Below are 25,948 nucleotides of genomic sequence, written 5' to 3'. Positions count from 1 at the left end.
CATATGCGAGCGCCGCTCGAGGAGTTCATCGTCCCTCGCCAGCGGTTCGACCACATCCACGTGGACATCGTGGGGCTGCTGCCGCCTTCTTGGGGCTTCACCCACCTCCTGACTGTGGTCTACCGTTTCACGCGGTGGCCGGAAGCAGTTCCACAGCCAGACACTTCTGCCGCTACTTGTGCCCGTGCGTTGGCGGCACACTGGATTGCCAGATTTGGAGTGCTGCTCGACATTACGTCCGACCGGGGGCCGCAATTCACCTCCGAACTGTGGTCGGCCATGGCTCACCTACTTGGAGTTAACCTGCACCGCAACAGGGCGTACCATCCGCAGGTGAACGGCCTGGTGGAGCGCTTCCACCGGCAGCTCAAGGCTGCCCTGAAGGCCTGGCTCGTTGACCCGGACTGGATCGATGCGTTGCCGTGGGTTTTACTGGGCGTCCGCACTGTGCCCAAATAGGACTTGGCCACCTCCTCGGCTGAATTGGTGTACGGGGCCCCGCTGACAGTGCCCAGTGAGTTTATTCCATCAGCCCAGGGTCAAGCGGAACAACCATCGGCCGCCCTGCAGCGCCTTCGGGAGACGGTGGGCAAGCTTGCACCAGTGCCGACGTCTCGCAACGGTTCGGTTCAGTCGCATGTCCCTTCCGCTCTACAGGACTGTCCGTTTGTTTTCCTGCGCCGGGATGCACACCGGACATCCCTTCGGCGTCCGTATGAAGGACCATTCAAGATGCTCGAGCGTGGCTCTGCCACCTTCGTTTTGGACATGGGGGGTCGTCCTGAGACGGTCTCCATTTCACGGCTGAAGCCGGCGTACGTGGACATTAGCCAGCCGGTCCTACTGGCGCGGCCTCGCCCTCAAGGACGTCCTGCGTCCCGGCCCTTACCCCCAGCGTCCCCGCGGCTTTCTTCGCCTGGCAGTGTGGTTCCAGTTCTTGCGACCGCCGTGGTGCGCACACGGGCTGGTCGTCCCATACGTCCCCCTGTCCGTTTCGTGCCTCCGGTTCTTGGGAGGGGGGGGTCCTGTGGCGGTGCTCGGGGATTAGGCCACTCCCTGGGTCATCCCCCTCGACACGGGTTGGTCAGGGCTGGGGAGGGGACTAATGCTACAGGGTTTGCCTGCAGGGGCTAGAGAGAACTCGTGCTGGAGACTGGAGAGAGTGGATGTTCTGTTGCTGCATTAAAATTACTGTTAATACTTACCTGGCGTCTTGCCTGATTCCTACTGCGTCCAGACCCACTACAGTACCGTATTTTAACTACAAACTCCAACCGCATGTTTGCTTTCAGCGGGCCGGTGTACACACAAATGTCTCTGTAAATTAATGTTTCCCAATTTATTGTTTAATTAAAACTACACCTTCACACTGAAATGTATATCTAATAATGGGACCCCAGTTATTTATAATATATATTAACAATTTAGACGGAATTAAATGTAACATCTCCAAGTTTACGGATGACACAAAGCGGGGTGGCAGAGTGAGCAGCGAGGAATATGCTATGAGTCTGCAGGGTGACTTGGATAGGTTGGGTGAGTGGGCAGATGCATGGCAGATGCAGTATAATGTGGATAAATATGAGGTTATCCACTTTGGTGGCAAGAACAGGAAGGCAGATTATCTAAATGGTGTCAGATTAGGAAAAGGGGACAGACTGAGCGGAGGAGTTCAGCGAAATGATCGCCAAGTCTGCGCTTGGTCTCGTTGATGTACAGGAGTTGACACCAAGAATAGCGGATAGAGTAGATGAGGTTGGAGGAGATGCAAGTGAACCTCTGCCTCATCTGGAAAGACTGGGTCCTTGGATGGGGTCGAGGGGGGAGGTAATGGAACAGGTGTTGCATCTCCTGCGGTTACTGGGGAAAGTACCTGGGGAGGGGGTGGTTTGGGTGAGAAGGGACGAGTTGACCAGGGAGTTTCGGAGGGAACGGTCTCTGCGGAAAGCAAAAAGGGGTGGAGATGGGAAGATGTGGCTAGTAGTGCGATCACGTTGGAGGTGGTGAAAATGTTGGAGGATTATATGCTGTTTGCGACGGCTGATTGGGTGAAAGGTGAGGATAAGGGGGACTCTGTCTTTGTTACGAATGGGGGGAGGGGGCGCAAGAGCGGAGCTGTGGGATATCGAGGAGACCCCAGTGAGAGCCTCATCAATAATGGCAGAGGGGAACCCCCGTTTCCTAAAGAATGAGGACATCTCCGATGCCCTTGTATGGAAAACCTCATCCTGGGAGTGGATGTGGCATAGACAGAGGAATTGGAAGTAGGGTGGGAAGAAGTGTAGTCTAGATAGCTATGGGAGTCAGTAGGTTTGTAGTAGATGTTGGTCAATAATCTGTTTCCTGTGATGGAGATGGTGAGATCTAGAAACGGTAGGGAGATGTCGGAGATGGTCCAAGTGAATAGAGGAGAGGAGTTGAGGGAAGTACTATAACAACATTTAAAAGACATTTGAACATTTACATGAAAAGAAAGATTTCGAAGGATATTGGCCAAACGCCGTCAAGTGGTACTCATAGGTTGGGCATTTTGGTGGACAGGGGCATGATGGGCTGAAGGGCCTGTTTCTGTGCTGTATGACTGACTATTAAATGCTTTCTTGAAATCTGAGAATAGCGGAGCTGCATGTTACTTATTCATACTGGTCAAACATGATCCTTTTCACAAAGCGATGCTTCCGTTATCCAATTACCTTGAATTTCCTCACATGTGAGTTATACAGTGTCGATTATACAGCATAAAAGTTAAACATGTAAATTTTACAGCATAAAAAAACACCCTTCGCACCACCACAACCATCAAGTACCCTACCAATGTTAATCCCATTTACAAAAATTACTCCATCATCTACTATGCCTTGGCATCTCAAGTGTTTGTCTAGTTAATTTTAAAATACAGTGAATTGACCTGCTCCACCACCTTCTCAGACAGTGTGATCCAAATTGCAACTACCCTAAAGGTGAAGACATTTCCGCTCAGATCTCCTCTAACCCTCTTACTCCTCTTACTTCTGGTTATCGACATTTCTGTTATGGAGAAAAGTTACTCATTCTCCACCTTGCCTTCATATATCTCCTCCATCAGGTCCTCCAGTCAGTTTATCCGCTGCGAGGAAAAAAAACGCTGCCTACCCTCAGTCTTTCATTATAACGCAAACATCCCAAGACAGGCAACATCCAAGTGAATCTTATGTAAAATAAAATAATACATCCCTAAAACATTCCCTGTGACACGTATAAAGTTAACTGGCCCGCATTCTGTATCCTTTCCTTTTGGTTCCTGACACCAGGCATGATGGTTAAATGTGTTTCCGTTGTAAAACGGAGAGAGGCATTTTTTCCGCGTATTGTGTGCCCGCTCGGCCTGCGGGCCGCCGTAGTGAGGTGGGTGTCGATGCTGTTGTGACAGTGGTGCCTGGGAACGGCACAGCCGTTTGAAGACGGCGCCTCTCGCCATGGCCGAGCCGAGCGCGGCCCACACCAAGGTGGGTGGAGCGGCGGCGGGGGGACAAGCGGGGCCGGGCCGAGGGAGACGGATGTTCAGAGACCGGGGAGAAGCGCTGTGCGGCCGGGTCAGGCTGAGGGGGGACGGATGTGTAGAGGCTCGGGGGGTGGGGGGCGCTGTGAGGCCGGCCGGCCGGCCGGCCGGCCGGCCAGCGGGCAGTACAGAGGCCGACCGGTCGGGTAGCGCTGTGCAGTGGCAGGGCCTGGAGTGCAGAGATGGGGGAAGAAGCGCAGTGACCGGGCCGGGCTGAGGCGAGGGGGACGGATGTGCAGAGACCGGGTCAGGAGTGCAGCGGGCAGGGCCCAGCGCGTTTGATGGCCGGCCCCGCGTTGTTGATTCGCCTTTTTTTTGCTCTGGACGCCTGATATTTATATATACTGGCAGTTCATCGTAAATTTTAGTAAGCATGACGAGGAAGAAATGAACAGTACAGTATTTTTACAACTCCAGGACCTTTAAAACCAAGAGAATGTTGTCGTAAACACACTTTCTCTTGTTTGCTTTGCACACTGTTTGAAATGTTGTAATCCTTTAAAAAATACATTTTTCTCATTTCTTGTTACTGCTTCCAAAATCGTCAGTGGTTTATAGACGTTAAGGTACCGATTGTAATTGTATTTGGTAATTGGTGCTGATTAGTGTGATCACATAGAAACATAGAAATTAGGTGCAGGACGAGGCCATTTGGCCCTTCGAGCCAGCACCACCATTCATTGTGATCATGGCTGACCATCTACAATCAGTAACCTGTGCCTGCCTTCCCCCCATATCCCTTGATTCCACTAGCCCCTAGAGCTCTATCTAACTTGCATAAGAAGTGAACTGTTTTATGGATATTTTTTGATCATTGAACCCAAGTTGGTTTTGTGTAGCACGAGTTCCATGTAAAACTGATAAATGCATATTTACATTGAACCTGACAATGGTAACATGGGATTGTTTAGATTAAAAGACACATCTACATTGGTATTGATTATCCTCTTATCCTCACCATTGTTTCAGCCTTACAATGCTCCTTTAGTGGTTTCAAATAGTAAATTTAGTCATCAGTGATCGATAGATCTGTCTGAACTATAAAGGCGAACAGAAAATAGTGGTTTGACGAGTGTGCATTAACCACAAATGCAAATCATTCTGGGATTGGAAGTTCTATCATAGCTTAAGGATAAAACAAAAGCTTGATACACACCTAAGCTTCTGTGGGCTGAGGTCGAACTAAAACACCTGGGACATATAGTAATGGTGGACGCAGCCCAGTTCATCTCGCAAACTAACCCCACCCGCAGCCCATGATCAATGTTGTCTCGGGAAAGCAGCCAACATAAACAAGGACCATTCGTGCCCAAGTCATTCTCCCTTCTGGCCTCCTGTCAACCCTTCACCAATGAAAGTGGGCAGGTGGATTACTGAGATGGAGAGAGTCGTCAGGGGTGAGCTGTTCATTCATTGTGAGTCATGTGTCATGAGATCGTTGGCAGATCTGATGAGACGTGACTTTCAGTTAATGACTAGATATATGTGGATATTAACAAATTTAACATACAGCAAGGAGGATAGACAGAAAGGAAAGTGTATCCCTTTAAGCCTTCCTTGGACTTAAAAGTCCACAATAAAATCACAGATATCTCAGGAACCATCTCCATATGAAAATATTTGATGAAATTATGAAATACACCATAGCCTACAAAGGACCCAAGACAGCTTGAAAAGCAAGTGCGCAAACCAGCACAAAGCTCAAGATTTACTGGCAGTGAACCCTGCCCTTGTATATCTCAAAGCACAGGAGCACTAGCTTCAAAACATCCTGCAGGATGATTGGCAGGATGATCAAATCAGTCACCATTCACCAGGCTAAATTTGCTAGCATTGGGACCCTAATTGCCTTCAAATGGACAATAGACACATCCTTAAAAAGAAGTATTTTGGGCACTGTGGACAATTGTCGTGAGCACACAGAAACTCAGCGAAAATGGTAGAAGGTGCACACTACCTCCCATGCAACTCATCCTGTTGATAACTCTAGTTTTCCTGTAACAATGTCTGAATTGTCAGCATTGTGAGCTGCCTTAAAACACATATAATTAGCATGCAAATAAGTCATACTCTTTCCCCAAGGGACTGTTTGAAGAAGAAAATAATTCACACACCTACCATTTGATAAATGTAAAGAAATACATCAACACCAAACTGGATTACGGTACTGGGCTGAGCTTGTACTTTCTGAACCCAGTGGCAGGATGGGTAAATTAGTGACATATCATCATTGGCCAACATCCCCAGCACTGAGGTTGAACGTAATGTATAACTGAAATAAGCTCTCTATATTTAGCTCCAGCATAACCTGATTTTTCCATACTAGAGCAAATTCTTCAAGGACTTTTATGGGTCTCCTTTGAAATAATGTAACATTTTGCTGACATGGGAAACCCTGACCCATGATCGCTCAAAATGGAGGAAGACTATTTGGGAAGGTACTTTGCATCACAGTCTCACCCCTGGTCATTGCTTCTACCTGCTCCCATCCATCAGAAGGTATAATAATAATAGAAGCTGGAAAGTGCACACCACCAGACTCAGTAACAGCTTCATCTTCTCTGTTATCTCATCTGTTTCGATAGCATGCAAGACAAAGCTTTTCACTGTACCTCAGTACACATGACACTAATAAACCTAAACCCAAATCTACATCTCTATAGTGGGAGTACAGAGACAATGAGCAAATAACAGGAAAGCAGAACATCATAAACAATCATAAACATTATCAACCCCCCCACCTTTCCTCCCCATCCCGGTTCCCTCCATCTGTTCCATTTGGCGTCCCAACTATTTCTTCCCCCACTGATCCCACTACTTCGCTCCCTCTGGCTTCACAATCCGCAACTCTTCAAACCTGTTTCAACTCCTCTTATCTCTGGCCTTTGTTCCAACCATCTGCCGATGTCCACCTATTACCTGCCACCCTTTCCTGCCTCTCCCCTTTATTCCAGCACTTTGTGTCCACTTGTGTATTAACCAGCATGTGCAGTTCTGCAGAGACAAAACAAAAGTTAGCATTTTGTCAAAACTGAAAATCTGCTGAAGATGGAAATCTGAAATCAGAAAGATATACTCAACGTCAAGCAGTATTTGGAGGGGAAAAGTTGCTCATTTGGTTTTAGAACAGGGTGTCAAGTGTAGCCTGCAGAAAAGTTTCATCAGATAATCCACAGGCTTTTAATAAATGATTGAGTTGAAAATGCCCAACAAACCTGGAGTCAAACGGTATTTTTTGAGGAATTGCCGAAAAACTCATAGAGATGAGACACAGATAAGTTATTTGGCATCGAGAATAGTTAATCTGGGTAAATTGCAACATGCTGAATCAATGAATAGAATTTATAAAATTAAAAACAGTGGAAAGTTGTATGTGCGTGTAAAGGCCATAAATAATAAATCCAGTAGAAAATTCAAAAGAAACCTGCTTGTTGGATTGTGAAAAATCTCACCATGCGAAGTGGTTGCTGACAACACCTTTTGATATTTGCATTGAAAGATAAATTCATCAAAGTAGACAGTTAAATGAGGAAAAGTAAGTTAGTTTGTTTGCAGCATAAACCGCAGCCTAGAGTAGTTGGGCCAAGTGGCTTGTCTCTGTTTTGTTACTTCTACCTGAGCTCATGCCTGAACTCCATTCATCAAGATCATGGTTGAATATTTTATTTATCAACATAGTTTTTTCTGTACCATCCCCATATCCATTATTTCCTTAATATCCAGAAATTTATTGATCTCTTTTTTGATTGATGAGAGAAACCCTACAGTCTTCCAGGGTAGGAATTTCCAAGGATTTGACACATCTATATAGGTGTATTTTTACAATACTGGCACACAATAATGTGACAAAGGGGTCAAATTTCAAATTCCTTCAAACAGTTGACAAGCACTTTAAGAAAAGATAGCATATTGATGACAAATTCCCAAAAATGGTATCAGGATACACAAATACATCTTGATGCAGAGTCCCTACAGAGAGATCTTCAAGACGTTTCAGTTTAATTCGTCATTTATTGAAGTAGTTGTACAAAACAGGTCTGTAACTCCCGTGAATTCAACTCACGTTCCAGGTCTGAACTGTATCTCTCTCTCCCCTCTGACCCTGTGTCTGACCCCTCCCGTCTCTGCATCCTCAGGTATAGTACCTAGTTCTGGCTCTTCCCAGTCCATTGTGCCCATATATGTATTCATCTCACGACAACCCCGAAGTGTCCAAAAATAATACACTGTACAAAATAATATATGCTAAAACAGCTAGCACAAACACAAATGGCTCCTACACAGAGAGTTCCTTATGCCTACTAACTCTTTTGTTTCAATTAGAGCAGGACAGCACATGGCAGGGCTTTCAGCCCACAATGTCTGTGCCCAACATGATGCCATAATCAATTCTGATTGCCTGCACATAATCAATATCCCTGCACATCCATATGCCTATCCAAAAGTTTCATAACTGTTTTAATGTTCTCTCCCATGCTGACAGCAGAACCAACATGTCTTTGAACCGAAACCAAAATTTTGCATGCTTTATCCTCGTGTTTGCAGCACTTTGCTGGTACAGTTTTCTTGCAGCTCACATTGCATATCAGTTGTGCATGTGAACTGACTTCTAAATGTTTTTAGTCATTCATAAGTATAATTTGTGTGTCTGTTCTAAATAATCTCTAGGATTAGTATTCATTTTATAAATTCTCAGGGTGGCACAGTGGTGCAGCGGTTGAGTTGCTGCCTTACAGTGCTTAGCGCCAGAGACCCGGGTCCGATCCCGACTACGGGTGCTGTCTGAATGGAGTTTGTACATTCTCCCCGTGACTGTGTGGGTTTTCTCAGATATCTTGGGTTTCCTCTCACACTCCAAAGGCATACAGGTTTGTAGGTTAATTGGCTTGGTAAAATTGTAAATTGTCCCTAGTGTGTGTAGGATAGTGTTAATGTGCGGGGATTGCTGGTCGGTGTGTCAACTCGGTGGGCCGAAGAGCTTGTTTCCACGCTGTATCTCTAAACTAAAACTAAATTCTCTTTTCAAAAATAATGGTTTGGCCACTAAAAATCCTATATTTTACTTTCAAATTTGTTCTCTGGTTTATTTTATGTGGGGGGTCGGGGGAATCTTTTTTTCCAATCTCTTACCTTTCCGGAGATGCGATTGTTTTGCGGGTCGTATCTCTGGTCGCTCTGGGGCCTAACATCGTGGAGCTGGAGGTCTTGCCTGGGGCTGACTGAGCCCCTGCGGGGCGTGGATTTACCATCTGAGCGTGCAATTCCTTGCCTGGATCGATGCTCTAAGCGGCCTGCGGACTTTAACATCGCGGAGCTTGCATGTCTCGTGTTGAGACCAGTTGGGAGCTCCAAAAGGTGCACTACATTTGACAACCCCGACCTGGGGTGGATCGCCAGTGCGGGGGAGCTGAGATTCCCCCCCAATGCAGGAGCTGGATCGCCTCGACGAGGAAGGCCCGCCACTAGCTCCGGGAGATCGTCCCATCAACAGAAGGTTAGAGGCCCTGTTGGAGGACAAAGAAGGGAGAGATTGAACTTTTTTTCGCCTTCCATCACAGTGAGGAATGTGGAGGAGTCACTGGTGGATGTTCATGTTAAAATGTATTTTGTGTGTCTTGTTGCTTTTTATTGTTATGACTGTATGGCAAATGAAGTTACTCGTATGTTGCAAAACATAATTGGCTAATAAAGTATTATTGTGATTGTCTTTTGCCATCAAAAGGTCTGATTAAAAAGTTGACTATTGCTGATCTAAGGATATTGGTATAACAGGAAAAATAGAGGTAACAATTGTTCAGTGGCTTTGAACTTTTGCTTCAGAGTAAGAAGGGCATGGCTATACAATACTAAAGGCGTTGCCTTTAAGTTAAAATGTTAAAAGAAGGCTTTCTTAGGTGGGTGTAAAGAATTCCTATATACCACATCTGTTTGGTTTATTTATGTTTCAAGTACTATATGTTTCTTTCAATTTTTTAATTAGTGAAATAAAATGGATAATATAACCAATGTTTTTCTAGGAGACCAGGTTATCTGCTGATGTTGAGCCATTTGTGCCAAAGCAGCAAGGAGTGGGAGTACGATGGCCTGAATCTTCATCTGCTCCATTACCCAGATATTTAACAACTTGCTATCCTTTCGTTCAAGATCCTTATGTGGATGGGTAAATATTTGAAGTTTCAACGTGTTGTTTATTGAAACAGGACAGTTCATAATTTTTGACAATAATAAAGTGCTAAATGGGAATATTAACTGCTATTTTGTCACTCTCCTAGTAAAATGTGGTACCAAGATCGGACACTTGTAATAGTACAACATCTAGCCTGAGGACATTTGTGACTGGATCACTTCAGTGAGAGCTGAGATGCCCTCACTTGTAGTTCTCTTGTGCACACTTACGCATCATTGCCGTAACTAGCTTCTGATCTGATCCTGGAGCACAGATCCATACTCCAAAAATGCAAGCCCCACTGACCCCCAATTAAACCTCTGCCCCGATAACTGTTAATCAAAGCTGTGAAAAAGCTTTGAAAATTTTGAATATCTTTTAATCAAAATGTGAGCATTTTATAGTTTTAGAATATGTTTCAGTAAACCAAAATTAAAATGAAAGCATATGTTTGTTTTAACTGTTAAATATGTTGTAACTCAGTTAATTGGGAAAAAAATGTAAACTGCCTGATGCTTGCATCCGCTCTATTGAAATGAATGAGGTTGCTGAGCCTGTCCCCAGGCCCACCCCGACACAGATTCAATGGGCATATTTCCCAACATAATTGCTGAACAATTCTATCCACTGTCAGCTTCAGAGCACAGAATGAATAATAATTGTGAGAGCCTTTCATTTTGGGTCATTGCATGAGTAACCTTCCTGCAATATGTTGTGCACTGCGGAATTGTAGTTAATGGGGAAAGAAGGCTGAGGGAAAATGCCCAAGTTTCCCTGGAATTAAAGGGATGCTGTAAGAATAATTGTGGAACTTTCTAATAATTTGGATAGACAGAAAGATCATTCCAAAATAAATAAGATTAAGTACAGAGAACAGTAAAGGCCAGTAACAGGCCCCGCGGCCCACAATGTCCATGCCGCACGTGAAACCATGTTTTGTTAATCTCTTCTGCCTGCATGTGATCCTTATCCATCCATTTTCTGGCAAATAAATAATCCAAATCATAAATTTAAAGATAGAAAATTGTGGAGTTTCTCAACAGGGCAGGCTCCCTCTGTGCAGGGAGCAACAGTTAATGTTTCAGGACAGTGATTTTGATGTTGGATTCATTATAATGGAAATGAAGCATTATTAAATAGTGCTTATTAATAGCACCCAGAATACTTTATCCTGCTTCCTAGAAATTAGGGTGAGGTTAACTTTGAAAAAAAGTCCCTTCCCCGCACACCTAATCTTTGCATGGGCACATAGGTTTATGATCATTTGCTCATAAAGGAATGAACATCAATGCAGCCCCCTGATATTGTTTCTGTTTTTTTCAATGTAATCATAAATAATCAGCAAAACATAAAACTGTTTTTAAAAAGAGACTAACTAATGAAGTAATGTTTTCTTCCTGCTTAGTTCTCGCGTTTGTTCAAGAAGCTATTTTGTTTAAGAAGCTGCAATTGTGTTTACAGATTGCTGTGGTAGGACTTGGTATTAGGCCTTCAATATGCATGTCAACCAGCAGGAGCCATGTTTTCAGTAGATACTGTACTAATTTTGCTTTTAGATAAATGTACTGTTCGATGTCTTGTGTGCCAAATGGAGAAGGAAGGCCAAGCTCGTGTTCCAGCCTGCTGACCTAATAATGGGTGTCTAGCTCAGTGCTTCTTAAACTCATTCACCCTTGAGTCGTTATTACAAAATTTCATTCACCCTCGACTAAATCTTCTTATGTTTTTTTGTAATTTTCGTCTTATTCTCCCTTGTGTATAATTTTATATATATTAAGTCATTCACCCTTCATGCATCACTCGAGTTTCATTCACCCTTGGGTGAACCATTCACCAGGTTAAGAAGCACTGGTCCAGCTGATACTACAATTGGCCTTCACCAGAGAGGACAAAGTTCCTGCTGCTGATTGCACTCCAGTTATTCTCGTGAAAATGCATTCTTTGTGTAATGACAGTGTAGGTCCTCAGTTCAGTTCAGTTTAGGTGCAGGAGTAGGTGCAGGAGTAGGCCATTTGGCAATAGGTGCAGGAGTAGGCCATTTGGCCCTTTGAACCAGCACCGCCATTCAATGTGATCATGGCTGATCATTCTCAATCAGTACCCCGTTCCTGCCTTCTCTCCATACCCCCTGACTCCGCTATCCTTAAAAGTTCTATCTAGCTCTCTCTTGAATGCATTCAGAGAATTGGCCTCCACTGCCTTCTGAGGCAGAGAATTCCACAGATTCACAACTCTCTGACTGAAAATGTTTTTCCTCATCTCCGTTCTAAATGGCCTACCCCATATTCTTAAACTGTGGCCCATTGTTCTGGACTCCCCCAACATTGGGAACATGTTTCCTGCCTCTAACGTGTCGAACCCCTTAATAATCTTATACGTTTCGATAAGATCCCCTCTCATCCTTCTAAATTCCAGTGTATACAAGTCTAGTCGCTCCAGTCTTTCAACATATGACAGTCCCGCCATTCCGGGAATTAACCTGGTAAACCTACGCTGAACGCCCTCAATAGCAAGAATATACTTCCTCAAATGTGGAGACCAAAACTGCACACAGCACTCCAGGTGCGGTCTCACTAGGGCCCTGTACAACTGCAGAAGGACCTCTTTGCTCCAATACTTAACTCCTCTTGTTATGAAGGCCAACATTCCATTGGCTTTCTTCACTGCCTGCTGTACCTGCATGCTTCCTTTCAGTGACTGATGCACTAGGACACCCAGATCTCGTTGTACGTCCCCTTTTCCTAACTTGACACCATTCAGATAATACTCTGCCTTCCTATTCTTACCACCAAAGTGGATAACCTCACACTTTTCCACATTAAACTGCATCTGCCATGCATCCGCCCACTCACACAACCTGTCCAAGTCACCCTGCAACCTCATAGCATCTTCCTCACAGTTCACACTACCACCCAGCTTTGTATCATCTGCAAATTTGCTAATGGTTTATTGTCACATGTACCGAGGTACAATGAAAAGCTTTTTTGTTGAGTGCTAACCAGTCCTGGCACTAATGACTGCCCCCCATTCTTGTAGCCAGTTGAGTTTTCCCAGTCGTGGTGTAGGTATCCACATGAATACCTGATAAGATACCAGAGGGATCCATACTAGTATCAATAAAGGAGTGACTATGATTACAAAATAATCAAAAATGTTGAAAAGTAAAACACGATTACCTGCAAAAAATAGTTTTATTTCTAAATTGTATGGTGGTTCATAATTCAGAAGATGTAACTATGTAAGGATGCATTGCTTACATGGAAGAAATGTATAGCTTAATGGGAATTCAGATTTCTTGCAATTGGCTCCCATCCCTATTGATGAATGCTCTAATTGTTTTTTGTTATATTTTAGGCAACATTTACATACACCAGAGAATGGCAGCAGTCAATTTTCCCAGAATTTTACAGAGTTGCACACATCCTATCCAGTTATGTCATCACATTTGCCTGTGGATTATTCTTTATATTATTCATATAAACAATCTGCGGATTCTGCTTTGAATCCATTTGCACAAACTTCTCTACCCTCTGAGGACATTTGCTCTTCTAAGCACAAAAACAGTGGCAGTAGTCGAGGAAACAAGAAGAAGCAGCCTGCCCAACAGGACTCTGAGAAAAAGCAATCATTTTTGGGCCAGTCTTCAAAGGTATGTAATGCTGTCCGCTGTTGAATTGGTTTAAATCAATTCTCTCTGAATTTCTGGCAGTTATACAATGCTGATGCAAAGCTATCGTGATTTCTGTACATAATATCTTCAGAAATTCGTATTTTTTATGTGCAGAGACACATTTAATAGTTTTCAGAATGTAATTGTTAATATTTTAAAATCGTGCACAACTATGGCATTAGTAATCATTTTGTGGCTAGATTGATTGGGGATGGGCAAATTTGAAATACATCCATGATTCCATAATCCAACAAGAGAGAATGAAGTCTTGCCAATATATGCAGTGATGCATAATATTGTTCCAATCCTCAAGATTATTTCTTGATCATCAGATGCCATTAAAAAGAGCGATCTAATCTTTACTGATAATAATTTTGATTTTGAGTAGAGAATGCCTCTTAGCATTTTTTTGGAAATGGATTAACATCCACTAAGTGAGCCACATAAACCGGGGGGGGGTATGTCCTCGGTCTCCTAAATAGCCGATCTTAATTGGAATGCTGTAATTGCCCCAAACAAGCTGGTTTAGGGAGGGGACAGTGGGGCAAATCTTTTGCTATTTAGTGACTTCTTGTTGAGTTTTCTATGTATAGTCATTGACAGGGAATAGAGTTGTGAGTGGTTATGATAAACCTCTGCTCCCACTCCTGAGAATCTAATCAATGCTTGTCAAAGCGTAAAATCACTAATGGACATTTGGGTGATATTCTGGAGACTAATTGGTCTGGCTGACCAATAAAGTTAAATGTTAAGTATTAAATCAAGTGTTATGTTTGTGGTAGTTTATTTCACTAAAGAATGAAAGTAGTCCTTTAGTCCTAAAAAGAGAAAATAAAACTTTTTGTTAGCTTCTTCCTCTGTTTTCAGAATTTAAACAATAACAAACATATTTTCTATGATCTGTGAGGTTGCATGCAAAAACCCAAACATATATGCTCAATGAAGGGTAACCAACTTTCTAATGATTGTAGTGCCTGTACTTTGTAGGAAGCAAGGTCCAAGAAAGAGTTAAGAAACCAGGGGCAAAATATAAATGAATTGCCAGAATTATCAGAAACAAATGAACAATTGCAACGACCTGATGTATTTAAGGATAAGATAACTAAAAATGGTAAGAATATTTAAATGTTTTTGTTATAAATCACGAAATTTCGTGATGCTTATTAATTCTCTGCATGTATTCTTTCAAAATATTTTACAATTCTTTGATGTGAATTATATTTGAGCACATATTTAGATTCTGATTAACAAATAGTTCTTTCAACACACTATTTGAGTAATTATTCCAAGTGGCATGTAATTTTTATAAGATTAGAGAGCTAATTTGGTTCGTTTACGAGTGGTGATGTACTATATTATTTTTTGAGTATCTACCTGGTCAGGAAAAGTGATAGCACTATTCACGAAAAAATTTAGAAAAAAATAAATTTTCCATGCTGTTTTAATGTGATCCTTGAGATCCATTGTCACTGACTGTTTATGCATTTCAGGCTAAGTAGTATTTAGTATATTTTTAATTTTGTATAATTTTAGGAAACAAACATGTTAACAGATACCAGCACAGCAAATCAAAATCACTTCAGAAAATACTAAATGAGTCCGAGCTTAAGACTGACATCACATTTAAAGTTGCATCAGGAGACCTGCCCGAAATACAGAGTCCAGCATCACAACAATCTAGCCCTGATCTCAGAAAATCTCAAGAGTTGAGTAAAGTTTATGAACAGTCTGCCAAAGTGTGGCCAGCAGACGATACAAATGTGGTAAGTGAAACAATAATGGGGGCTGTGATTGATGCAGATACGCGGTGGCATTTGAGAGACTTTTGGAAAGGCATATGAATATGCTGGAGATAGAGATATAGAATATGTGGAGACAGATAAGAGGTAGTTTTGGCATCATATTCGCACAGACATTGTGGACTAGGGCCTGTTTCTGTGCTGTATGTTCTAAAGCAACATCCCCAAGCTTTGCTTCTAATTCTCCTGGACTTATTTGTTTTTTTATTTCAACCCTCTTTCCCTGAAGCCCAACATTCTAATAGACTTTCTAAACACTTGATCCACCTGAATGTTAATTTTCTTTGGTTGTCGTCTGAAAATATTCAGATCTCTCTAAACATCAGCATTTTTGTTAGTATAATAAATTATTGGAAATACAGGTAAGGCAGCATCTGTGGAGAGAGAAGAATAGAGTGAGCATTATAGGTTGACAAGTTTATATTTTAAGCATTTTCTATTTATTTCAGATCTGCAGTGTTTTGCTTTTTGGGGTTGCATGATGGTGGTTGCTCGAGCTGCTGCCTCACAGCACCAAAGACCCAGGTTTGATCCTGACCTCGGGTGCTGTCTGTGTGGACTTTACACATTCTCCCTTTAACCATGTAGGTTTCCTCTGAGTGCTCATTTTTCCTCACACATTCCAAAGGTTTTTAGTGAGTGGCACAACATAGAACTAGTGTGAATGGATGATCGGTGGTTGGCATAAACTCGGTGGGCCGAAGGGTCTAATTTAGAGTACGTAGTTTAGAGATACAGCATGGAAACAGGCCCTTCAGCCCAGCAAGTCTATGCTGCCCATTCCCACTAGTTTTAAGGTGGAAGATGTTGGTGACTCCGGGCAAGAAGGAGGAGGAGGTGGTGGTGGAGGGGGGAGTGATGGAGTGGATAAAAGCAGTGCCGACAGGAAGAAGCAGCAGCTGGTGAGAGGGGAGATGGCCCCACGGTGACTGAGCATGTCTTGTCGGTGGCAGCGGCCTGAAGAAAGCGCTGTCAGACGAACTACAATGTGAGCCACAATAACAGCTGCCTCAACTGGACCATGCGGTGGGTGAAGAAGGGCTCGCTGGTGCAGACCATCAGTTCTTTGTTTCTACCTAGTTTTAAGGTGTTTCCGACTTGTATAAGGGTTTACAGAACGTAACCTTTACATAAGTTGGGGAGTGTCTGTAATAATCTTTTCTGTTCTTATCAAACTCCACAACCATGGCTTTCTCTGGTCTACACTGCATTTGCCAATTTCTAGGCCATTCACTTAACCTTTCTACATCCTTTTTGTGTGCACTCCGCAATTTACCTATAGGACAGATTTGGAGGGATATGGACGTGAGCAGGTGGGACTAGTGTAGTTGGGACATGTTGGCCGGTGTCGGCATGTTGGGCTGAAGGGCCTGTTTCCACACACTATCACTCTATGACTCTGACACTTTTTGCTTTCTCACTGTTTTTGTGTGTCAGCAATCATGGATACAATGCTCCAAGTCCCAATATTAATATAAACTGTACAGAAAGGCCTCAGAAATGAGGCTTCCTGTAGCTCATTACAAAGTTGATCAACCTGAAAATGGCAGTTAATTCCCCAAAGTAAAATGCTTTGGGACAATTTGAGGCCATGAAAAAATGCACAAATACAAGGCTTTTTTCACCAAATCAAATGATTTCCAACTATCAGGTTAACTATCAACATCAACATAGAGTAAATGATATTCAATATCATAATATTGTTTCAATGTTATAAATTTTAAAAACACATTGTGGAAATTAGTTTGGCTCTTGTGATTCATGGGATCACCACCTAATTTTTTAACTTGCTGCATTTGGCGAATAATCAATGTATGCAGTAGGAAAGTTAATGGGAGGTTTCTGGATTTCAACCAAAGATGCTGGTTTAAAGATTAAAAATTGCCACTGATCCTGTTCTAGTTTATATTGTTCCCAATGACAACTGAATGTTTATTGCATGGATTATGGAAATCCCTCGCAGCAGAATATGTTTTGAACGTCATCTCTTTGAATGTAAATTTTATTGAGGAATGCTATTGCTTACAGTTGAAAGTTGCAAACTTATTAAAATATACAAATATTGATAACAAATATTGATATTTGTATTGGCTAATTATCATTTGTATTTCCAGTTTATTTACATTCATTTTTCGATTATGAGAAAATAATGTTCACCAGATTGATTTCTGGGCATGCAATCCTTGGGAAACTAAGCAGACTGGACAAATGCCCTGTCAAGTTTAGACAAACGAGAGATAATACCATTGAAGCATTCAAAAATGTTGTGGGGCTTGATGGGTTAGATGGAAGGCTGATATTTCCCTTGGCAAAATCTTTGCTTCAAAATAAGAGGGTAAGGCACACAAGACTGAGGTGGGAAGAAATGTTGTCACCTGGAGGGGGGAGCGGGGTGAATCTTTGGAATTATCTACTTAGGTCTTTGGAAGCTCCTTCATTGAGTACAATCAAAACTGATATATTGTCAAGTACTGATGAAATTGAGAGATTTAAGATTAGTGTAGTAAAGTGACACTGAGGTAAATGATTTGCCATGATTTTATTGAATAGCAAAATAGACATATTCCTACCTCTATTTCTTTTCTTGTATTAATTGGATTTCTTGCATTTGATCTAGGATAAAACATTGGGGACATCTCGGGCATCTGGATTTCCAGTGAATTCGGAAAAATGCAATGTCTCTGGTTCCACCATTACCACAGGTATGAAACTTGAACATATGTACTTGTTGATTATACTTACGGCTCTATTGGACTAGTTCTAGAAATTATTTCTCATTACGATATTTTTCAAAATAAACAGCTTGTATTCTTATGTCAAACAGCCAAGTTTGGCTGTTATTTTAATTATCCAGTTGTTAATTTAATATCTCGGAAGAAAGGTTGTTTTAAAATGTAAAACAAAAGGCTTCTAATTATTTTTGTGTAATCAAATATAATATTGTAGAAAGCATTTTCGAGAATTGTATATAGAATAGCCTTTATTGTCACCCAAAAACATGTTTTTGGACGAAATTATGTTACCCACAGTCAACAATGAGAGGCAATAAACAAGAAAGCAATAAATCATACAATCACAAAAACCAACATAAAGCAAAAAACATCCATCACAGTGAGTCTCCTCCAGTCACCTCCTCACTGTGATGGAAGGCCAGAATGTCTTTCTTTTCCCTGCCGTCATCTCCCGCGGTCAGGCAGTCGAAATTGCCATGTTGGGGCGGTCGGGGCTCCCGACATTGAAGCCCCCACCGGGCGGTGGAAAATCCCGCGGCCTATTCCAGAATTTTCGAGAATTGTATATATAAACATTATTGCCTTTTAATGAGTTAAACTTAGTATCAGGGAACATGAAATACAATTTATTTCCCTAACATTTAGAGATGAAAGTCCAAATGCACAAAATGTTTGGGTAGCACAATGGTGCAGCTAGTAGTATTTCTGCCTCATGCCTCCAGTGATGTGAGGGGTTGTATACACTTTCCTGTGACTGTATGAGCTTTTCCAAGGTGCTCTGTCCTCCCACATCCTAAAGATATGTGGCTTGGTAGGTTATTTTTCCACTGTCACTTGCTCCAATGTATATGAGTGGTAGAATCTGAGAGGAATTGATGCGAATGTTGTTGTGGGGAGTGAACAGAATTAAATAATGTTACTGTAAGTAGGTGCTTGATCGTGGACTCCTTGGGCCAAAGGGCCTGGTTCTGTGCTGCATGACTGTCCATTGTTTGAAAAATTGTTTGATTTATTTCTCATCTTAGCGTCTTAGCTTTTTAGATTATGAAATATTCAGAAAATATTTCACATGGACGTTAGATAAAGTGGATATGTTTCATCATCCAATGTGATGACCTCCCAAATCATGAGCAGTAAACCATTGTGTCCCAGAGTGCGTCCTTTTTGTTCATTATTGAACAAGAATTGGGTTGGATTGTTATATCAATATACTGCCTATTCCTTTCAGAAACGCTATTCCCTAGCGTTTGAGGCCCTCTGAGGGGGCGCTGTAAACTGTTTATGTATGTGTTGTTAGGTTTGTGTGCTATTGTATGTTCTTTTTTAGTACCTGCACTGATGTACAGCACTTTGGTCAACGTGGGTTGTGTTTAAATGTGCTATACAAATAAAATTGACTTGACTTGACTTCAGTGTTTTTAATATTTCACAACAAATGATTTTCTCATCTAAGTGTTATATTGTAAATAATCTGGGGTTTGAATTTAAACCAATATCTCAATAACCAGTAGCTTTGTTCTGTGTATTAATGCTATAAAATAAATTGTTACTATTTTCTTGTTTCACTAGCAAGTTCAGTGGCATTGTCCTCTTTGCCTGTATCATCGAATACCACTTCATCAGTGTTGTCATGGGCTAGAATTGTTTCACAAGCACCTAAGAAGCCAGTTTTTAGTTCAGCTCCACCAAAGACACCTGCACATAATGTTGCTCAGGTCAGGATGGAACCAAAATTCTTGGTTATTTTGCATGTTGTAACCTTAAAATTATTCTCACTTTTATTTGTTGTTGTGATCAAATATGAAATGCAAAATTATTGCAGAGACATGAAGATGAAATAAAAGTGAAAGAAACAACTGGAAAAGTGAAAAAGAAGAAAAAGAAAAAGAAGCCAAAAGAAACTGATGACACTCCCAAACAAATTGAGCCAAAGATAACCATACAGGAGCTACCACGACTTGAGGTACTTGACTTTGTATTTTAGTATTTTATTTGGTGGTGGTTGAGATGGTGTGTACTGCTAAGTTATTTTGCATGAGTGTGGTGGTTGTTTGTGGGCCAGTGACAGATTCCTGGACCAATGGTTCATTGATGACCATGAGTCCCAACATAGCAGCTTGGGGAATTTAGATTCACACAATTGAATGAATCAGGAATTTCAGAAAAAGATAGCACCATAAAAATGAATCTACTGAATTGCCATGGATTTCCTTCACAGGAGAAATCTACTGTCCTTATCCAATCTGAAACATTTGCAACTCCAGACTCAATGTGTATAAACTCTTTATTGTTCCTTTATTGAGGAGACAGTTGGGGGTGGACAGTAAATGCGCCATTGCCAACAAAATTCTTATCCTGTGAACAAATAAACCCCTTGAGCAATAGGGTTTGCATCATTATGTGTCACAGTTTGGTGATATATACAATATTAAGCATACATTTGAGAGAGACTGTGACTAAGCTGTGCACGTTTGGCCAGTACAGTCAGACCTAGTCAGATATAAATTGTAAATGCGGACCTGAAACTCCCAGCTACTGCCAGCCTAAACTTAAGGAATTATTATTTATTTTGATATCTGATTATCATACATTTGATTGGGTTCAGTCAGGTTTGGGTCATATTGGTTCTACGGTGAGGTCATGTGTGGAGAGGCAGAAACTGTGTCCTGTACTTTTCTGGATGTCTGTATGTTATCAGATTCATTGCATCCCACAAAATTGTGTCTGTGCATTTATTGATAAACAGGGCCAGCTCAACCCAGCGATAGTGCAAGAACTTACCATTTTTTGATACCTGACACATAGTAACATCCTGTGGTGGACTCTGGTGAACAGTGGAGCCAGAGAATTATAGTGCTTCACAGATCTAAAATTGGATTACAAATTGCATTTAGGCATTTAAATTTAACCAATTTAAGCTTATGTTAATATTCAGTAATGATCTTGCCACAGAGCTAAAATTAAGACAAATAAAGTTTTTCTCCAGTGCTGTGCTACCCTTGAGGGCAGTGATTTCTGATCTTTCTGACTGAAAGCCCACATGCTCACACTGAGTAAAATAAGCACCTGATGAAGTCAAGGGCTACTGCTTTTTAGAGTTGGGTCTATCGTAAGGGTTTCGGAACTGCTTGCTGCCCTACAAACAGGACAGCTAGCATGTCAAGTGTATATATATATATATATTTTTTTAATTTAACATTCTTAGAAAGTTCACGCTTAAATTACTTGGGTAAATTTTTGAGACCTTAATCTTTGACACCTCCTGTCCCCTCTGCCTCCCCAGAAGTATCGTAAAAGAGTATAAAGTTGGGAACTGTTGCTTTAAGATAGAAAGTTAAAGGCAAATCAAATTACAAGTGATTTTTTGCTGCACTGAGCTGTTTAACTGAACTGAATTATTGGGAGTAAAAGTTATCCTGAACAGTTCAGTTTCAGTTAGCTAAAAAACAAACATGAAACACTCCATTTGTGTTATTAAAAAAAAGCAATCCAACAGGAAATAAGCTGATAATTGCATGCAAATGGTGAGCTTTAGAAAATAATGTAATTTGCTTTTGGATTCAGTGTGCTGAGTATGGAATTCCCAGAGCACAGAAACAGGACAGAGCAAAGGTGTTCTGATATTTTTTCTCCTGCATATTTATGAATTTTGGGTGACTCGGATTCAAGGTTTTACAGAGGCTTTGAGAACCTCTTACAGAGGCTTTGTCTGTTTTCTCTGGGAATAATTAGCATGTTGATTTGAATTTTCTACTGGAAGCTATTAGCCAATTGATTAGCAAGGTGCAAGGCACCTTGGATATTTTGATAGTATAATAAGAAGGGAAGGCCATCCATGGCAACAATGTCTTGCAGTTGTGAAATCTGCAGGTGCATGAGAGAAGAGCACCAACAGAAGGGCTGCGGTTGTAGTGCATAGGACTACACTCAGAGGCTCAACTTTCTGGACCTCTTCAAAAAGATGTACTTACACAAGTTGAGATTGTTATGTCAAGAGCACTAACTTTGGCAAATCTGTATTTGTTTTGTTTTAGAAGCTTTCCATTGTCATTATTTGCAAGGATTCTGTTTGATTTAGCTCATTCAGCACAATATAAAAACAAAGATGCAGCAAATTGGAGTTAAAAAACTTGTGAAATAATTTGTGAATCGGTGGAATTCTCTGCCTCAGAAGGCAGTGGAGGCCAATTCTCTGAATGCATTCAAGAGAGAGCTGGATAGAGCTCTTAAGGATAGTGGAGTCAGGGGGTATGGGGAGAAGGCAGGAACGGGGTACTGATTGAGAATGATCAGCCATGATCACATTGAATGGCGGTGCTGGCTCGAAGGGCCGAATGGCCTCCTCCTGCACCTATTGCCTATAATTTGCTTGGCAAGTTCAGTTTTGTGTATTAAGCAGCGTCAAATGAGCAATGGGATATGGGCTTTGAACATCACTAGAGGGCACTACAGCCTTTTGATTACAATTATTTTAGTAAAAAATGTTGTTATAGTAAACAAGGGTTCTTTTTTCCCCACTTCACTTTTCACATGACTCATGTGGCACATTGAGCTCTCCTTATTAATTACTTTTTGTATCTTCCAATGTCTATTAGAATTTTAAAGTTTACACATTACCTATGAATCAAGAAATTTGCATTTTAGAACCACGATGTCTCAGTGACGTTCAGTTTCATATCATAAGTTCATGTGATGGGAGCAGAATTAGGCCATTCGGCCCATCAAGTCTAGTCCGCCACTAAATCATGGCTGATCTATCTCGTCCTAACCCCATTCTCCTGCCTTCTCCCCATAACCCCTGAAACCCATACTAATCAAGAATCTATCTTTGCCTTAAAAATATCCATTGCCGGCCTCCACAGCCTTCTTTGGCAAAGAATTCCACAGATTTACCACCCTCTGACTAAAGAGATTCCTCCTCATCTCCTTCCTAAAGGAACGTCCTTTAATTCTAAAGCTATGATGTTGAGTCCTGGATTCGCTCACTATTGGAAACATCCTCTCCACATCCACTCTATCCAAGCCTTTCAATATGCTGTACGTTTCAATTAGGTCCCCACTCTTTCTTCTAAACTCCAGCAAGTACAAGCCCAGTGCCGTCAAACACTCATCATATGTTAACCCACTCATTCCTAGGATCATTCTTGTAAACCTCCTCTGGGCCCTCTCCTGAGCCAGCATAACCTTCCTCAGATATGGTGCCCAAAATTGCACACAATACTCCAAATGCGGCCTGACCTGTGCCTTAAGGAGCCTCAGCATTACATCCCTGTTTTTGTATTCTAGCCCTCTTGAAATAGATGTATCACCTTTGGGGATTTTATGACTTCTAAGGCTGTTCTGTTCCTCAATATCAACAATTTTTTAGTCATTTGCACACTCACTAATTGTATCTCCCCATTAACATCCAAGTCATTAATGTATATAATAAAAAGCAACTGTCTCTGTACTGATCCCCGTGGTACACAACTGATCACAAGCTTCCAATCACAAAAAAATAACCCTTCATTGTCACCTTCTGTCTCCTGTTATCAAGTTAGTTTTGGATCCAAATTGTCTTGGATCCTATGGACTGTAACATTTTTGGATCAGCCTTCCATGTGGAATCTTGTCAAATGTCTTACTAAAGTCTCTGTAGACCACAAACAATCATGCTCCACTCATCTATGTAGTTAAATCTTCAAAAACAAGTCAGGTTAATCAGACTGATTAGCTGCTCCTCGTTTATGTTTACCAGGTCCTATGTTAAAATCAGCCTTTTGCCAATTCAGAATTGTAGTATCTGAACCATCCTATCCCTTTTCATAATTACCTCACAACTTAGTTATGTCATGTTTACTATTCCCAAAATGTTCATCCACTGTCACTTCACCCATGCTGGTTTCATTCCCTTTCATTAAATCTAGAACTGTTCCATCCACTGAATCCACTTTAAAAATTCCTTTCACACTGGATGATCCCAGTGAATATTAAAGGCGGCACAGTAGTGCAGCAGTAGAGTTGCTGCCTTGCAGCCCCTGGAGATCAGGGTTCGATCCTGATTACAGGTGCTGTCTGTATGGAGTTTGTACGTTCTCCCTGTCACATCATGGGTTTTCTCTGGGTGCCCCGGTTTTCTCCCACACTCCAAAGATGTACAGGTTTGTAGGTTAATTGCCTTCTGTAAATTGTCCTTACTGTGCAGGATAGTACTCGTGTGCAGGATGATCAATGGTCGGCGCGGACTTGGTGGGCCGAAGGGCCTGTTTCCATGCTGTATCTCAAAAGTCTAAAATTAGGAATGTTTCAATCCCCTTCTACTATAATTTAATTGCTATTATATTCTCTGTGATTTGCCTAGATATCTGTTCCTTTATTTCCATCTGACTATTGGGTGGCCTGTAAAATAATTCCAACAAAGAGATGGGTTGTTTATTTTTTATTTCTAATCTCTAGCTATAAGGCCGCATTTGAAAAATGTTCTTGTATATCCTCTACTACTGCATGGACTCCCTAATCATTCCTGCAATGCCATTTTCTCATTTATGTCCCCTGTTATATTAAGTAAGTTAATCAGCACTTTTAAATTAATCTGCTTTACAGTTAAATTCACTGCATTATATAAATGGAAATTATCTTGCCCATCATGCCACGTGCCTTATCATGCTTATAATACATGACTGATCGAGGTTTTCTTCTGCATTTGAATGTACCTCCTTCTTAACTATACACATACTCTGTGTTCCATTCCCCAGCTAAATTACTTTAAAATCCAACAGAATAAGCAACCTCCCTGCATGGATATTGGGGCCATTTTGGTTCAGTCTTCATTCAACCATCATTGGAGGTCGAGGGGAGACATTAGAGAAGTATATAAAATTATGACAGGCATAGATAGGTTAGACAGTCAGAACCTTTTTCTCAGGGTGGAAATGTCCAACACTAGAGTGCATCGCTATAAGTTGGGAGGGGTAAAGTCAAATGGAGATGTGCGGGGCAGGTTTTTTATACAGGGTGGTAGGATACATTGCCAGGGGTGGTGGTGGTGGCAGATACAATATTGACATTTAAAATATGCACATGGAAGTGCAGGGAATAAAGGGATATGGATCATGTGCAGGCAGACCAGATCAGTTCGCTACAAACATTGTGGTTCCTGTGCTGTACTGTTCCATGTTCTATGTAGGTACAAGCTGTCCTGCTTGTTCAGGTACACCTACCCTGGAAACAGACCTAAACATCCCAAAAATATGAAATAGCCGTCCTATTTCATTCCATTAGCCACACATTAAGTAGACCATCATCCTGTTCCTATTACTCGGAAGCACATGGCACCTTAAGCGATCATGAGAAGTCCTGCTCGATAATCTACTGCCTAACTCCCTAAATTCATGTTCTGCCTATGTTGTGGATACTGATTTACCAAAACTGTTCACCCTCGCCCTGCAGAATGCCTTGCAGCTACTACTGGACAACCCTGGCTCCAGCACCAGGAGGCAACATACCATTTGAGAGTCTTTTTTGTGACCACAGAATCGCACTTACGATCGGGTCTCCGATATCTATAGTACTCCTCGTGTTTGTGCAGCAGCGGAAACTATTATGCAACAAACTTGGCTTTTGCGAAGAGACCAATTCTCCTCAACATTGTCCAACTTAGTATATCTGTTTGAGATGGGGATGACAATGGTAAGGGGGAGGTTAGGTAAGGGGTTAGGTAAGGGGGAGGTGCAGCGAGACCTGGGTGTCCTTGTACACCAGTCACTGAAAATTGGCGTGCAGGTACAGCAGGCAGTGAAGAAAGCTAATGGAATGTTGGCCTTCATAACAAGAGGATTTCAGTATAGGAGTAAAGAGGTTCTTCTGCAGTTGTATAGGGCCCTGGTAAGACCACATCTGGAGTATTGTGTACAGTTTTGGTCTCCTAATTTGAGGAAGGACATCCTTGTAATTGAGGCAGTGCAGCGTAGGTTCACTAGATTGATCCCTGGGATAGCGGGACTGTCATATGCGGAAAGATTGAAAAGACTAGGCTTGTATTCACTGGAGTTTAGAAGGATGAGA

At 41.7% G+C, this 25,948-nt stretch overlaps 1 protein-coding gene across 2 annotated transcripts in view; it reads left to right on the top strand.

The window, feature by feature from the left end:
• Positions 1-3,337: 3,337 nt before the first annotated feature.
• Positions 3,338-25,948, top strand: part of LOC144591995 (selenocysteine insertion sequence-binding protein 2-like) — a 52,088-nt gene continuing 29,477 nt past the window's right edge. Inside the window, exons 1-8 of one of the 2 annotated variants that reach the window (XM_078396121.1) lie at positions 3,338-3,485; positions 9,556-9,698; positions 13,059-13,353; positions 14,362-14,485; positions 14,908-15,137; positions 17,791-17,875; positions 19,475-19,620; positions 19,728-19,868. In XM_078396121.1, coding sequence (XP_078252247.1) covers positions 3,456-3,485; positions 9,556-9,698; positions 13,059-13,353; positions 14,362-14,485; positions 14,908-15,137; positions 17,791-17,875; positions 19,475-19,620; positions 19,728-19,868 — 1,194 coding nt within the window. In that variant the 5' untranslated portion in view covers positions 3,338-3,455. The remainder of the gene's footprint in view (positions 3,486-9,555; positions 9,699-13,058; positions 13,354-14,361; positions 14,486-14,907; positions 15,138-17,790; positions 17,876-19,474; positions 19,621-19,727; positions 19,869-25,948) is intronic. The other variant, XM_078396122.1, reaches the window with a different exon arrangement.

This window comes from Rhinoraja longicauda, chromosome 3, assembly GCF_053455715.1.
Source record: "Rhinoraja longicauda isolate Sanriku21f chromosome 3, sRhiLon1.1, whole genome shotgun sequence".
Lineage (NCBI taxonomy): Eukaryota > Metazoa > Chordata > Chondrichthyes > Rajiformes > Arhynchobatidae > Rhinoraja > Rhinoraja longicauda.
Note: the sequence above shows the minus strand (reverse complement) of the source record. Positions and strands in the feature narration are given on the sequence as shown.